Source organism: Protobothrops mucrosquamatus, unplaced genomic scaffold (genome assembly GCF_001527695.2).
Source record: "Protobothrops mucrosquamatus isolate PMUCROS unplaced genomic scaffold, P.Mucros_1.0 scaffold66, whole genome shotgun sequence".
Lineage (NCBI taxonomy): Eukaryota > Metazoa > Chordata > Lepidosauria > Squamata > Viperidae > Protobothrops > Protobothrops mucrosquamatus.
This window is the reverse complement of record NW_015386444.1, coordinates 270,689-287,078: the sequence shown is the minus strand read 5'-3', so window position 1 is coordinate 287,078 and position 16,390 is coordinate 270,689. Positions and strand designations below refer to the sequence as shown.

General features: G+C 43.4%; 1 protein-coding gene across 1 annotated transcript in view; it reads left to right on the top strand.

The window, feature by feature from the left end:
- The first annotated feature begins 280 nt into the window (after positions 1–280).
- INVS (inversin) overlaps positions 281–16,390 on the top strand; it is a 168,660-nt gene continuing 152,550 nt past the window's right edge. Inside the window, exons 1-2 of the mRNA XM_015812068.1 lie at positions 281–449; positions 6,477–6,644. Coding sequence (XP_015667554.1) covers positions 291–449; positions 6,477–6,644 — 327 coding nt within the window. The 5' untranslated portion in view covers positions 281–290. The remainder of the gene's footprint in view (positions 450–6,476; positions 6,645–16,390) is intronic.

Genomic DNA, 16,390 nt, shown 5'->3' with positions numbered 1-16,390 from the left:
CCAGCCACGTCCACCTGGCCATACTGAGTCAGCCACACTGAGTGAACAGCAACGAACCGGCCAGTTGAGCTGGCCATGCCTCCCCAGCCACATCTAACTAGTCGCGGTAACTGGGCTGTGACCACCCAGCCACGCCTACCCAGCCATGCCCATCTGGGCCTTTGAGGGCAACCATAATACTGATGTGGCCCTCAGTGAAATTGAGTTTGACACCCTGATCTAGCTGAATTTAACTTCTCTCTCTTTTCCCTTGTCTCTTGTATTAAATTATCTAGGGCAATTATCGCTTTATGAAACTTTTACTTGCTCATAGAGCAAACTGGATGAAGAAGGATTTGGAAGAAATCATTCCTTTACACCTAACTACCCAACATAAGAGTCCAAAGTGCTTAGCTTTGTTGCTAAAGTATATGGCACCAGGAGAAGTAGATACACAGGACAAGAACAAGGTAAAAAGTGTTTGGTAAACAGAGCTATTTATTTGAAAATATTCTACCAAAGCTTTCTCAGAAGCTTTAACCAGAGCAAACAGTTTAAAATAGCTGGTCTATTTTAATTGATGGAATTCATTTGATCATTTTTACATTAAAAATATAGCTAACATCAAGAATCATAAATCTAAATCTAGAATCTCTAGAGAAATCAAGTCAGTATTGTTCTGAATCAATTTTATATTTTCTCAAATAATGCAAAAATATTAGCAAGCAAGGAATTAATACTTTGCATTCCATTTTTGCATATCCATAAAACAGCTGAAGATTATAGTTGTGCAATTAGCTATAGCCAGATGTTAAACAGAAATTTGCTGTTTTCTGTTAACTAAGTACTTACCTTCAATTGTGTTCAGACTCTGAAATTTATGAAAATAATTATCTTTAAATCAGTGGTTCTCAACCTGTGGGTCGGACCCCTTTGGGGGTTGAACGACCCTTTCACAGGGGTCACCTAAGACCATCGGAAAACATATTTCCGATGATCTTAGGAACCGAGACACTGCTCCTCTATCTCCTTGCCCTCCTCTTCCTCCTCCCCTTCTTCCTCCTGGTGCCCCCCGGGCGGCTCGGGCAGGCGCCGGGACAAGAGGGGTGCCTGGGGGGAGCAGCCGGGCTGGCAGAGGGGCTGGCAGGGGCCGCACAGTACCAGCCCCCACCACAGCTCCATTGGATGGACAGAGGGAGAGGCCAGGCAGCGCGGAGTCCTGGCTAGGGTGATGGCAGCTGTTTCCTCCTTCTCCTCCTCCTCCTCTCCTTCTTTCTCCTGGTTTTCCCCAGGCGGCTCGGGCAAGTGCCGGGGCAAGAGGGTTACCTGGGGGGGAGCAGCTGGGCTGGTGGAAGGGCTGGCAGGGACCGCGTGGCACCAGCCCCTGCCACGGCTCCATTGATGGGCAGAGGGCGAGGCCAGGCAGTGCGGAGTCCCGTCTGGGGCGGCTGCTTCCTTGCCCTCCTCCTCTCCTTCCTCCTGCTGCCCCCCAGGCGGCTCGGGTGGGCACTGTCCCCACCGCAGCTCCATTGATGGGCGGAGGGCGAGGCCGGGCAGCGTGGAGTCCCGGCGGGGGCAGTGTCTGGGCTGGGGGCGGCGGGGACCCCCGACGATGCAGCTGTAAGAGAGAGAGAGAAAGAGAGAGAGGAAAGAGAGAGAAACAGAGGAAAAGAGAGAGGAGAGAGAAAGAGAAAGAGAAAGAGAGAGGAAAGAGAGCGAAAGAGAAAGAGGGAGGAAACAGAGAAAGAGAGAGAGGAAAGAGAAAGAAAGAGAGGAAAGAGAAAGAAAGAGAGGAAAGAGAAAGAGAAAAGGGGAGAGGAAAGAGAAAAAAGAGAGGAAAGAGAGAGAGGGAGAGGAAAGAGAGAGCGCGGAAAGAGGGAGGGGAGAGAGGAAAGAGAAAGGAAAGAAAGAGAGAGACAGAGAGAGACCATTTTGACATCTAAAATGAAGATAACACTGCATATATCCTTGTTTACTTTTATTTTATATATACACACACACAAACACAAATACATACATACATACATACATACATACATACATACATACATTAAAGGTAAAAAAGGATATATGCAGTGTTATCTTCATTTTAGATATCAAAAGGGTTTTGCGGCTCCCAGTGTTTTGTTTTCGGTGGGAAACGTGTCCAAGTTGCTCTTTGAGTGTTTTGGGTTGCCTACCCCTGTCCTAAGGGAGGCTGGGCTGCTTCGCGGCCCTTTCCGCGGAGGAGGCTGAACTAAGCTCTGCCGGCGCTGTCGCCCTCTTGGCTCTCTCTCTCGCTCTCTCTCTCACTCTCTCTCTCTCTCCCTCTCCCCGCCTGGGTGCTTCTCCAACCAGGCTGGGCGGAGCCGGCAGAACGGCCTTCCTGCCCCCCCTCCCTGGCCAGCTGGATGGGGGTTGGGGGTCACCACAACATGAGGAACTGTTATTAAAGGGTCGCAGCATTAGGAAGGTTGAGAACTACTGCTTTAAATAATGTATTTCTATTATTTTAGTTTATTTATTATTATTATTTTTTATTGAAAATTTTATAAAAGTTTTACAATATAATTCCCCCCTCCCCAGAACCCACCCTTCCCCTCCCCCTCCCTCCCCCCCACTTCCCAGAGCCAATCACAGGGTTAACAATACAATAACCATACTCTATCTAACATTAATCAACTATTAGATTAACAAATCTGTAACATCCTTTAACTCTCTTTTAAACAAATATACTAATATTAAACACAATAATTGTAACATCATATTAATAATTATAAGTAAAAATAAGTGACCTATTACAACATATAAACTACATTAATACTCTAAAATTTACTCAAAAACCAACTGAATTTTTTTAGTACCATATTTACTCTCAATATAATCTATCCATCTTCTCCAAACCGAAATATATCTTTCTTGTGAATAATCCTTCACATAAGCAGAAATCTTGGCCATTTCTGCTAAATTTGAGACTTTAAGTGACCATTCTTCTATAGTGGGCAAACGTTCCGTTTTCCAACATTGAGCTACTAGTAATCTTGCAGCAGTTATCAAATTCAACATCAAATCCATTTCTTTTTTATCCAAATCTTCCATAATACTCAGCAGAAATATCTGCGGCTTAAACTTTATCTTTTTCTTAAAAATATTTTGAATATTCCACCATATCTTAATCCAAAATGCCTTTACTTCCCTGCATGTCCACCACATATGAAAATAGGTTGCATCTAAGTTTCCACATCTCCAACACTTAGGTTGTAGATTAGGATACATGCAGGACAATTTTTGAGGATCCAAATGCCACCTATAAAACATTTTATAAAAATTTTCCCTTAAATTCTGAGCTTGAGTAAATTCGTTCTCGCCAAATGTCTTTTAATTCCAGTTCATCCTTCAGGTCAAAAAAAGTTTTAGGCAATGTTGAATTAAAAGCTTTACAAGAACCTTTCTTATCTCTTCTTGAATCCAAAACACCATTCCAATCTCCCATCATAATAACTGATTTGTAATCCATTTGATTTAATTTCCGATGCATCAATTTGTAAAACTGTTTCTGCTGTTGATTTGGAGCATATAATCCAATAATAAGACATTTCTTCCCATTCAATAATATTTCAATAAAAACATATCTTCCTTCTGGATCAGAGTCAATCAATTTAGACAAAAACTCCTTCCTAACATAAATAACTACCCCGCCTCTTTTCTGAGGCGCAGGTACCATAAAATGTATTCCCAACCGTGAGTTAATCAAATATTTTTGATCCTTTGCTGTAATGTGGGTTTCTTGTAAACAAACAACATCATTTTTATGTTGCTTCAAATAGTAAAATATCTTTTTTCTTTTCTGTGGAGAATTCAAACCATTAACATTCCATGTCAAGAACCTTGCCATCTTTAATGGCAGCGAGCCTCTGGAACGCTCCTTGCAAATCAGCTGTTAGTGATCTCTTCGGCCTCGCTCCTCCCACTGGCTCTGAGTTACTTGCTGTGCTGTAGGTACCACATCCACTTTTTGTTGCTCTCTTTCTTTGCGTCTATAAGCTGCACGGGTCATTCTTTGTGATTTTGGGTCATCTTTAATTTCCATAAATTGTTGCTTAGCTTGATCTTGGTCTTGTAGATTAATAATACTTGATGATGATATAGCTCCTTCAGCCACTTTATCTTCAAAGATTCTTTCCTTCCTGGTGCCTTGTGGAGACGATGGTGAACCTGTTTTCAAAATTGAGATATAAAAATCCTTTGCCTTTGCAATCATGTTGAGCCGATAACGTGTACCCATGTAATTGACCATTATACCAACAGGTATATCACATCTAAATTGAATTTGTCGCTTTTTCAACTCTTCAGCCAGGAAGGCAAAATCCTTCCTTCTTTTAAGTATTTTGGGTGGTATTTCCTTTAAAATTATAATGTCTTGTCCTGAAATTTGAAATTTCTACTTATAAAAAGCTTGAATAATTTCATTACGGATTCATTTTCTTGAAAAGTAGATAACAACATCTCTTGGAAGGTTTCTCTGTCTTGCAACCCATGAATTAACTCTAAAAAATTTTCCATTTCTCTCATAATTTCTTCAGGTTGGCAGGACAAAACCAAGGCCAGTTCTGCTGCAATCTCCTCCTCCAATTTTTCTTGGACATTCTCTTTCGGTCCTCTTATTCTCAAAGCATATTCCATTTCTCTATATTGTGACATAATGACCTCATTTTGAGTTAAATCCACATTCTCCTCCACTTTTCCCAATCTAAATTCCAAAGTTTCAACATGTTCCTCCACTTCATCCACCCGTTCATCAATACGTTCTACATGAACTGCCAGGCCTTGCAATGCAAACAATATGTCATCTCTCATCTCTGCATTTTTCTCTTCAAGTTTCTTTTCAAACAGCTCCTCCATCTCCATTCTAATCTGTTTTGCATTGTCCTTCAAAGCATCCTGTATATCTTTCAGTGTGAGTGCTGGAATTGGGGGAGAAGGCGGAGGAGTAGGTTTTGGCTGCTGTGATGTTTGAACAGCTGGGGAGGAGCTCGTGCTTTTCTGAGGAACAAAAGTTCCCACACGTTTTGAGGCCATTTTACTTTCTCTTCTTCTCTTATAATTTCATTTATATAATATAAAGTCTTGTAAAAGCATGCAACAAAAGCAGAAGCAGAATGCTTGCCCAACCAGCAAGCAACAAAATAACCAGGTCTATTACAGTAGAAAGTCCAGCAGAAAGTAAAAGTCTCCAAAAAGTAAAAGTCTCTATCAAAGAACAAAACGCCCTTCCGCAGCCATATTCCTTCCTCTTCAAATTAAAATACCAAGTGAAGAAGATTCTTATTCATTTCCAGAGTTAAAGTCCCAGTTCATTCAAATTTCAATCCTCCTGGTTCACTCTGTCTGCTTGTAAAAATCTACTCACAATCTCCTGGAAGCAGAGGTTGAATCCACATCTGGCTTCGTTCCAAGGAACGGAGGCAGCCCGAGGCACGGAGAAGTCCCTGACTCTGGGGGAACTCACCTTCACCCTCACAGATAGAGAACCATGAGGGCTAGGGAGCTCTACCTTTATCAGGGAAGCTCACCCCCCCCTTTGCCCGGGGAAGGGGATTCCGAGCCGCGGAACAGCTGTTACGCGCTGTTCCTGCGGCTCTTACGCGTCCTCGGGGCGGACGGCTCACAGGAAAGCCGCCATCGGCGCCGGGATCCAACCGGAAGTCTATTTATTATTTTTTAATAATTACAAATTTCCTGAAGAAATCTATTTCAGTGTTACTATTTTTATTATCTTTTTTTCAGTTTATATTTTCCCTTTCCTCTGAGAAGCAGGTTCCTACCTTTCTCCTTTATATACACTGCAAAATTGTTAAATGTTTTTGAGTACAACTGAGTGTTGGAAAAACAATGCTTGTAGATTCATAGCACACTTTATCTGTTCTTTTAACAAGAACTAATGGCTGAAATTTTGTGAGCTTGTCAAGTCTCAAGAGATATTAGTGAACCCTGAAACCTTGTGACATTTTTAGTTGGATTGCACATTGCAAGGTTTGGTATGTTACTTGACTGCTGGCATCTTTCTTGGTATGACCTTTGGAAGTGGTTTGCCATTACTTTCTTTCTGGGGCTAAGAGAAAGTGATGGATCAAGGTAATTCCAGAAGATTTCATATCCATGGCAGAACTAGAACTTAGTCTCCCAGTTTCTAGTAGCCCAATTTCTTAACTATTACAATAGACTGGTTCTCTAATATGTTACTTGGTTTAATTAACAGCAAAGGAGATCTAGCTATCTAGCTATCTATATTTTCACAATTTATCCTCACAACAGGAACTTTATGAGATGTTAAGAGCTTGCCCAGAGTCACCCAATAAACTCCAAAGTAAAGTGGAAACTTCAACCTGGGTTTCATTGGTCCTAATCAAACACTTTAAGCACAATGGTATAACTACAACTACATTGTTGATTTCAGATGCAATTTATTTCACTTTGGATTTTAAAAAAGTATTCTTTGTGTCTACTGTTATTTTTAGCAAACTGCTCTTCACTGGAGTGCCTATTACAATAATCCAGAGCACGTGAAAATTCTTATCAAACATGATTCTAACATTGGAATCCCAGACATTGAAGGCAGAATTCCACTTCATTGGGCAGCTAATCATAAGGATCCCAGTGCAGTTCATACTGTCAAATGCATTTTGGTATGATTTTTTTTCAATGTTGGTCATATGTTACACCAGAGATAACACTTACAATTGTACTTTATTTTGCAATAATATTCCATTTAGAATATTGAATAAATTTCTGAATCTTTACTTTTTGCGGTGAAAAGAGAAGATTAACCAAAATGGTTAATTGACTTGGCTATGGAGCGAGACAAAAAACTATGCAAATGGCTGCTACATTATTTATTGTCTCATAGTTTAGGACTTGGCTAAATGAGCTATATAAGAAAAAGGTAATTTATTGAAAGCTACTTGATAAATCCAAAATTGCATTACCCTAAAGCTCAGAATTCTATAACCGCCAATCATGCGCCACTCAAATAATTTAATGAATATCTGTAAAAGACAGAAATACAGGTAATCCCCGAGTTACAAGTGTTCACTTAATGCTCGTTCAAAGTTACGCAATAAGCGTCCCTTAGTGCTTACGAGCAAGTCCCGAAATTACAAATATTGCAGCGCCACCGCAGTTGTTTGCCCTTACGAGTGACCACAGTGGCACTGCAACATTCAACTCTGGTTATTCCCTCCCTCTCCACCCCTACCCTGGGTCTCCCTAGGCACCAGGCCTTCAATACTTTGCAAAGATTGAGATCCTTCGCTTTCTTGGCTGCTCCAGGCCTTCAGTGCATTCGCAGAGAATGGAGGCCTAAAGTAACACAAGATCACGCGAGATAAGTGCTACTGATCTTGCGTGATCTCAAGGTACTTTAAGTCTCTGTTCTCTGCAACAGAGAATGGAACCGAAGCTGGGTGATGCTTCTGTGCCCCTCCGGTGGCCTGATCCGGGTGCCGGAGGCCTTTTACAGGCCGCTGCCACCTGGATCTGAGGCCGGGGGTTGCTTCCATGGTCCTCTGGTGGCCTGAATCAGGCTCCAGAGGCCTTTTCCCACCCGGATCTGAGGCCCAGGGATGCTTTTCTGGCCCTCCAGTGGCCCGATCCGGGCACCGGATGCCTTCTCCAGGCCGCTGCCATTTGGATCTGAGGCCAGGGGATGCTTCCACGGCTGTCCGGTGGCCTGTTTCTGGGTAGCAGCGGCCTGGAGAAGGCATCCAGCATTTGGATTGGGCCTCCAGAGGGCTGCAGAAGCATCCATGCCCTCAGATCCACGCGGCAGCGGCCTGGAGAAAGCATTCGGTGCCCGGATTAGGCCACGGAGGGCCACGGAAGTGTCCCCCATCCTTAGATCAGGATGGCAGCAGCCTGGAGAAGGCCTCTGGAGCCTGGATCGGGCCTCCGGAGCCTGGATTGGGCCTCTGGAGGATCGCGGAAGTGTCCCCTGGCCTCAGATCAGGGTGGCAGCATCCTGGAGAAGGCCTCCGGCACCCAGATCGGGCCTCTGGAGGGCCACAGAAGTGTTCCCCAGCCTCAGATCCAGGCAGTAGTGTCCTGGAGAAGGCCTCTGGCACCCGGATCAGGCCGCCAGAGGTCTGTAGAAGCGTCCCCCCGGCCTCAGGTGAAGGAACCGCAGCAGAGAGGAAACAGATCTTTTCAAGGTGAGTCCGACCCTCCATGGTCTTCCTCATCATGAGATGCCTCATGTTCACTTAACGAGCTGCGTGTGTATTAACGGGCAAGGGAGTGATCTTGTTCAAGGTACGAGATTCACTCCCACCAGTTTTCAAGTTACAAGTGGAATGGGCAGGCTCCATTATACTCGTAACTCGAGTACTACCCATACATTATTAAATACAAAGTTCCTAAATACTAAAATGTGGAAGGTGGAAAGAGATTTGGAATTCTAATATGAACAAAAATATTTTAACTTAAATTATTGCAATAATAACAACAACAACAACAACAACAATATCAGCATTGACAAAATCCCCATCAGCCAGTTGCAAAAGGCAGTTTTACTTGGAACATTATGCAACAGTATGTTTAACTCCATCAAAATCCATCTATTTCATGTCTTTGGGAAGAACTTGTTAGGTAGATTAAAAATGCGAAATCCAGTGTAAATATCTGCTTCATTGTGCATTTGTCAATAATTTGTCAGTCTTCTGCTTAAAGTTTTTTTAATTGTTCCGCAGCCAAATAAATTCTAGGAACAGCTTACAAATCTATTTATTCAAACATCCAATTTATCTGTATTAGGTCAATGACCATTTATTAAGCATTTGCAATTTCCAAAAATGTTTCAAGAACATGATGGTACCTTGATTCAGAGATTTCTGAGATGATGGCATTGTTAGGTCCCTACTGGAATGCTGCCATTCCAAGAGGAGGGGGAAGGCCTCCTTGGGGATTGAAGATGTTTCTATATTGTTTCTGCTTTTGTTTTGATGTATCTGCATTGGAATTGGGGAAGGGGTAATGAGTCCTCAGGGCCATCTGGCTTGATTCCTTTTCAGCTAATTCCTGCCTGTTACCAAGGTCATGGTGCCAGCGAAAAACTTGTTATCACCTTTTCAGCTCGGAGTTCTCACAACAACTTCATGCCAGCAGATTGGCTCCAGATGGATTGGGGCAATGGGGTGGGGGTGGACATGGGAAATTAACTAAACATTTTTGCGTGGGAACTTCAAATTCCGCCTGACCTCTCTGCAATCATTTTCTCTCAGTAAAAGATCCTTTTGAAATAATGCTGTTTCAAGAGTCATGCTTTCCTGAGGAGAAAGCTGAGATGGAATCTGCAAAGTGGTCAACCCAGAGAGGCATCCGCCCTACTGTGGGGACCGTGCAAATGATGTCTCACAAAGGCAGCGATCAAGAAGAAGTTGAGTGCTGGGGAGAAGCCTCTGCTAAGTTCTGCTAAGCACAAGCTCTGCTGGATGGACAGATGGAGGAAGCTGCCAGCCTAGGGGACTCATCTAAGGCAAGATGGTCCATTGGCATGGAAAGAGAGACAACTGGAAAGGGAGGACCAAGAGGGTCACCCTCACCCGAAGCAGAGGCTGGCATGGGTGGAGAGACAACGTGGTGACACTGGACAATGATGAGGGGAATGGGGAAGAACCTGACCATGCCAATCTCATCATGAAGCAAGCAATGTACTTCATGATGGAAGCCTTCCAAAACCTGGAGGCATGAGAAATCTTAGCCCAAATGATGGGGACAACAAGTGATATGGTCAGTGAGCGGAGGAGGGAAAACATCATCCTTGAGCACTGCGGCGGGCATGGTTAAAGCTTTAGAAGGGGCAACAACCACCGCAGTAGCGTCCCCTCAAGGGACTCTTGAGGAGCAAATGCCCCCTGGGCTGGCAATGGTGGGGCTCACCAGCAGAAGCAGAAGCAGAGAATTCAATCGAGACCCTCAACAGCTTTGGCTTTTCTTAGTCCATGTCCTCACTTACATGCAGGAGTACAGCCATGGGATCCCCACCGAGGGGGCCAGAGTCAGGGTCATTATCCTGGCACTGGAGGGGCTCACGGTGAGATGGATGGTGACCCTCCATAACACGAACACCTCAGAGCTGCACAACTTCAACTGGTTCATGACAGCTCTGAGACAAGCCCCCTGATCGATCGCAAAGCCTGAGGCTGCATAAAGATGATGCGGCAGGGGTGTTCTGTCCCCGTCTCACACACACCCAAACAGCCAGCCGAGGGTTAAATAACCTTCTCAGACACTCCACGCTACTGATAAGGAACTTGGCAGCAACTCCATAGCTGCCTGCCAAGAACTTTTTTATTGCGATAACACAGACAAAAAACACATACAGTTTGAATAGTCCAGTTTGTAATTAAATCCACAGCAAATAGGCATTGTGTCCAAAGGTGCAAAGTGATTCGCCAGAGATTTAGCTTTGTCCGTCACAGAGTCCGAATGGCCACCATACTCTCTTTTATAGCCTGTGGGGTGGGGTCCAGTGACTCAGCTTAATCTCTGGCACGCCTCCTTTTCTGCTGCGCACGCTTGTCTTGCCTTCGCTGGCATGGGTCCAGCCACAACGTATCTTTGTCACTATCCGACGGCTCGGAAACACCTGGCTCCTGGCCAATCTCTTCTCCGTTGGGAGACACCTGAGGCATTGCCAGAGAGGAGGGTCCTGGAGAGAGAGGCCTGGTCATCTCCTCTCCTTCATGTTCAGAGCCTTCTTCCTCTGATAAGATGGGATCACAGGACGGAACCACAACAAGGGGTGCCACCAGTTGTTCAATACACCAAAGAGTTCCGGGACTTGGCTTGCCATCTCAACTGGCCAGAAGACATCCTTGTGAGTTGTTTCAAAGATGGCCTGAATGACGACTTATACAATGCCTCCATGACTGGTGTATGCTAGCCGAGGAAGCCGAAATAGACCAAGCCTGAAATAAGTACTGCTCCAGCAAAGCTTGGAAAAGATCACCCCCCAGAGAAGAAAAGGGAGGCAGCCAAACCCCAGGCCCAGCTGGTACGTTCCACTGCCTGCTTCAAATGTGAAAAAGAAGGCCACCAAACAGCCGAATGCAGAGCCAAGTCCTCAGCAAAGAAGGGGAAGTATGTACCAAGTGGGAAAGCTGCCAAGTCACAACCACGTGCAAAGGAGATGGCCCTGAAGACCATGGAGGTCATGGAGTTCAGCTCCTTGCCAAAATGGAGGAGGGGAATTCCAATCCCATCAGAGGAAGACCAAGGGTTCTTGGACATCAACTATGATGATGATCCCTTGGTAAGTGGACCAATCACGCTAGTAACTATGCCTATAGAGTTGCATCTCCCCGGCACTGAGCAAAAAGCAGCCCTGAAAGCTCTGCTAGTCTCGGGATGCACCAGATGTACGGTAAGCCCAGCCTTAGTAGAGAAGCTGGGGATCGCTTAAGAAGGCTAAAAACCCCAATTGCATTCTGCCAATTAGATGGGTTAGTCGCAAGGGCATCCCAGCCACATTTGCCACCAAATCCTTAGGGATGACAATGGGGGCTAACTCAGAGACTTTAACTTTCACAGTAGCCCCTGGAATGGAGAGGCCATTTGTCCTGGGGCTGGGCTGGCTGACAAAATGGAACCCACAGGTGGATTGGAGGAAGGGATTGTTGAACTTCCCGCTGAAAGGAAAGCTCTCATGCCAGGCAGTGCACCTTCCCCAACGGACCTTCTGCCAAGAAATTGGAGTGACAGCAAAAGGGAAAGACTTGCAAGAGGCTTACTATTGCGTAAGGGGATGAGTGGAAGACCGCTTTTAACTGCCCTCTAGGCTGCTTCCAATTTAAAATACTTCCCTTTGGCTTACAAGGAGCACCCACGGTGTTCATGCAACTGATTAACAACGTGATCCATGAACATCTATACAAGGGGGTCCTAGTGTATCTTGATGACATTTTAATTTATACTGAAACAAAAGTGGAGCATGTGAAACTCATCAGGCCATTTTAAAGAAGTACCCAAACCCTGAAACTTGATATTCAAGCAGACACCAGTGATGTCGCGATGGGAGTCCTGCTACTACAGAAGAATGAGGAGGGGCAACACGTCAAAAAAAAGCTGACTGAAACCGAGCAATGTTGGGCAGTATGGGAGAAGGAGGCCTATGCAGTCAGATGGGCTCTCCTGTTCTATAAACATTTTCTAGAAGGGATTAAAATCCCATTCCAACTCTGGACTGATCACAAAAACCTGGAAGGTCTGAAAGTTAACCCCCAAACAAGTATGGTGAGCTCAGTACTTTCAATGTTTTAACTTCACCTTAGGCTATTTATCGTGAGAGAAAAACTTCCCGGCAGACTCTCTGTCGGGAATGCTGCTGTAAGGACCCACCCCACTTTATATCTCAAGAAGACAGAACTCTTGGAATATCTCTTCCAACAGGCATCTTTATTAAGAGAGGATGGTTGCAGGCGTTCTAGACAGGATCTGAGGGGCCAACCCCTACCATCCAAGGTTTTAAGTGTTCTCAAGTAGCCCTCACCCCACCATCCTTCCAGTGACAATCCCAGGCATTACATTTCCACCCCCTTTTCCTCTCGACCGGCAGAAGGGAGACTTCAGAGAGTAGTAGATGAAAGCTGATGGGCCATTTGTTATGGTCAGTCCTCTTGGTAAGATCCACATTCAGTCCCTTTGAGGTTTTAATGAAGTGAGAGCCATAAAATCCCTTTGCTCATCCCCCTTTCCCTTCGTAGTATGACAGAATCCAGAGAGGGCAGAAATGGGGTTTTCCATAGTCAATAACTAGAAATGAAATATAATTGGATTCTGACAGCTGCAATACAATAGCTCCAAAGCAGAAGCCTCTCCTCACCTCAGCTGCCAGTCCAGGTGACCACAAGAATGCTGCAGAAAGAAAAAAACCCTATGGACCATGCTACTGCAGCAGCATTTAAAGAAGCCCTGGAGGGAAACAAGTGGTTTAGCAACCACAAGAATGTCTGCTCAATGCAGAACAGGCTGGCCTGGGTGGGTGGAAAACTGTATGTACCTGCCAGCCAGAGGCTAAAAACCATGCAAACTTGCCATGACTCAAAGTTCGTGTTACATTTTGGATTCATGAAAAACCTGCACCTTCTCAAAAGATATAGTTCTGGTGCCCTTCGCTCAAAAAGGACATTGAGAGTTATGTTTCCAGCTGCCCTGTATGCGCGACCACAAAACGAAGGCAAGGGAAAATGCCTGGGCTATTTCAGTTAGTGGCTGAGCCATCAGCACCCTGGAGAAAGATTTCCATGGACTTTATTGTGGAACTTCCAGAAAACGTGGGAAACACAGTAATTTGGATAGTGACTGATCTGTTTTCCAAGCAGGTATATTTCATCCACTGCCAGCAATTTCGAACAACCAAAGGGTTGGCAAAGATGTTTCTTCAACATGTTTACCAACTACATGAGGTGCTGCAAAGCATCATCTTGGATAGAAGGATCCAATTCACATCAAAGTTCTGGAGAGCTTTTTTGGACCTCCTAGGTCAGTGATGGCGAACCTTTTAGAGACCGAGTGCCCAAACTGCAACCCAAAACCCACTTATGTATCGTCGGATGCTGGGGGCATGGCCAACTGGGTGGGCATGGCCCATTGGGTGGGCGTGGCTGCGGTGGTAACAGCAGACTGGGTGGGACTAAAAAGTTCAATCAATCAATTCCAACTTTGCGAGACCTTTTTTTCCTGTGAGAAGTTGAAATTGATTGATTGAACCTTTTTTTGTACATGACGGTGGAGGCCTAAAGCGAAAAGGTTTTTTAAAACCCAGCTGAAGGCCTAGGACTGGGGTGATGGCGCGCATGCCCATAAAGAGGGCTCTGAGTGCCACCTGTGGCACGCGTGCCATAGGTTCGCCACCACAGTCCTAGGTCCTAGAAACTGACCAAGGACTTAGTTCTAGTCACCATCCACAAACGAATGAGGGGACACAATGAATGAACTCTGTTCTAGAGCAGTATCTGTGTGCTTCATTAACTACCAACAGGATGACTGGACCGACCTCCTGCCATTTGCTGAAATAGCATACAACGACGCTGTACACACCAGCACAAGCTTCACACCTTTCTGAGTGGTAGTGGGGCAAGATTTTAAACCAATGCCTGAGCTGCCAGCTAAAGACCCCACAATCCCCTCCTTAAAAGGATGGATAGATCAGTTAAATAATACCTGGCCCGTGGTGCACAAGGCACTTGCAAAGGCCAGGGCAACTTCAGATTCTGCCTGACTTCTCTGCAATCATTTTCTCTCAGTAAAAGATCCTTTTGAAATAACGCTGTTTCAAGAGTCATGCTTTCCTGAGGAGATAGATGAGGCAGGGCTTTATAGGCATATTGAAAAAACAAACAAGGAGATAATCATTGTTCCCCACTGTCCTCTGTTTAAATTATAAAATCCATATTTTGTTAGGTGCATAAATTCCTTTGTAGATAGAAATAGAAGCGAGATCAATTGACTTCATAAAGTATTAACTATGCTGGAGATAATCAAAGACAAATTACAGAAAAATATCAATGGAATTTGGTTGATTATGTAATGAGGGCAAAAGAGCACCTTCAAGATGGAACAGCCTCTTCTTTGAGGTCCATCAGTGACTGGTCTCCTGGCTGTTGCCATCTCTTTATTATAAACCAGCTTCTCCCTTCAATCCAGAGAACCAGCAGAGAATTAAACAGAAAATCCTCATTCTATCCTGGGTCTGGTTAAATACAAAAAAGGAAATCAAAACAAAATTTTAGACGTCTGTAGCTTGGCCAAACTGAGATTGGTAATGAAAGGCTAGGATCGAAAGAAAAAATAAACTTTAATAAAGTTATCAAGAAAAAATAAATTTAAACATGCAACACATTCAGTAGTTTTTTGTTTTAAAAAAAACAACCCTAAAGCAATTTTAACTATACTAACTTTCAATTTTGTCTAAGGAAAACCTCTCATCCAGATTTCCACCCACCCTTCTCACCAAAACCATCACATCAAATTCTTCTGTCAAAATCTAATGGAACCCTTCTTTTCTTTTATTGGCCCTCAGGGATCAGGTGACCATCTTTGGCACATCAGATTGGCTTTTGATTTAAAAGGCAAGCTGCTCCTCATTACAGGTGGCCATTTAAAAAAAAGATATTTCCAACCTTATCCTTTTAGAAATATTGTTATGTTATGCTATATGTCCCTGTAATCCTCAGATATGGGGGAAATTATTTAAGAAAAGTGCAGTTATGCTAGGAAAATATGTAAATTTGCCTGGAAAAAGTCATACAAAACGAGTAGAAGACGGGGAATAAGGGAATATGTATGTATGATTTCAGTTCTACTATTAACAAATTGCTTACTTCAGTACAAATATATTATTCTCTAGCTACAATTGTGGCTTCCAATTCAGCTTTGCCAAATACCAAACAATAAATCTTGGTTATCTTTTAGGCTAACCAAGGAAAAATCAACAGTACAACTGTTGTACAATTACAAGCAAGATTAGACAAAGATCCAGAGGAAACATGGTGGAATATATAGATCCAACTTTCCACATTGCTGGGATTCACAAACTGAAACTGATCCAGTATAATGCATGAAGAGTTACCAAAAGCTGGAGGGAGGTGGGAGGAGACTTTAAATTAACCTTTAGCTAAACTGTTTCAATCCATCCACTTACTACCAACATTTTTTTCTATAAACATCAGATGACAGGTCTTGTTATGGAGGATGGTTGTATACCTTTATATATTGATTGTATTTTATCAGTAGCATAAGACACTTTAATATCTAGAGACGTTGGTTAGAATGCAAATTTACTAATGTTAAATAAAAAAGTATAGATTGTAAAATGTGATAACATTAAAGCACGAATAGTGCCCACCTCCAATATGGATGGACAACTTCTAGTCAGTCAAATTTACTTTCCAACTGAAGTGCCATTAAAAAGTTACAAACTGAGAATTTTGCCCAGGTTTTTTCTTGATTTTGGAGGAGCTTGGGCAGATTAATGATAAAGATGTCCAGTTGATCCCCCATGAGTTTCTTTTCCATTTCTGTATCTTATTTTCATATTTTACCCCCAAATTCTATTACCAAAACTTGGCTATTTTGCCCTAAATTTCAGCAGCACAATTTCAACCTATTTTTAAGGATAGGGATGAGTATTCAACACCCATCTTTCTAGAGGCAATCCATTTTCATGTCTATCCTTATTTTTGCACAAAAAGCCTTTTAAAAATGGCAACACCAAAATTTGGCAATTTACTACCACACTTTGGTGATACAATTTCATGGTATTAGGTTGCCTACCATTGCCTTAAGTAATAAATGTAATTTTGTTCTAAAGAAGAATTTTAATTACCATCAATAGGTACAGTTAATATTTTTTTTAATTAAAATAGTGTCTTACTTG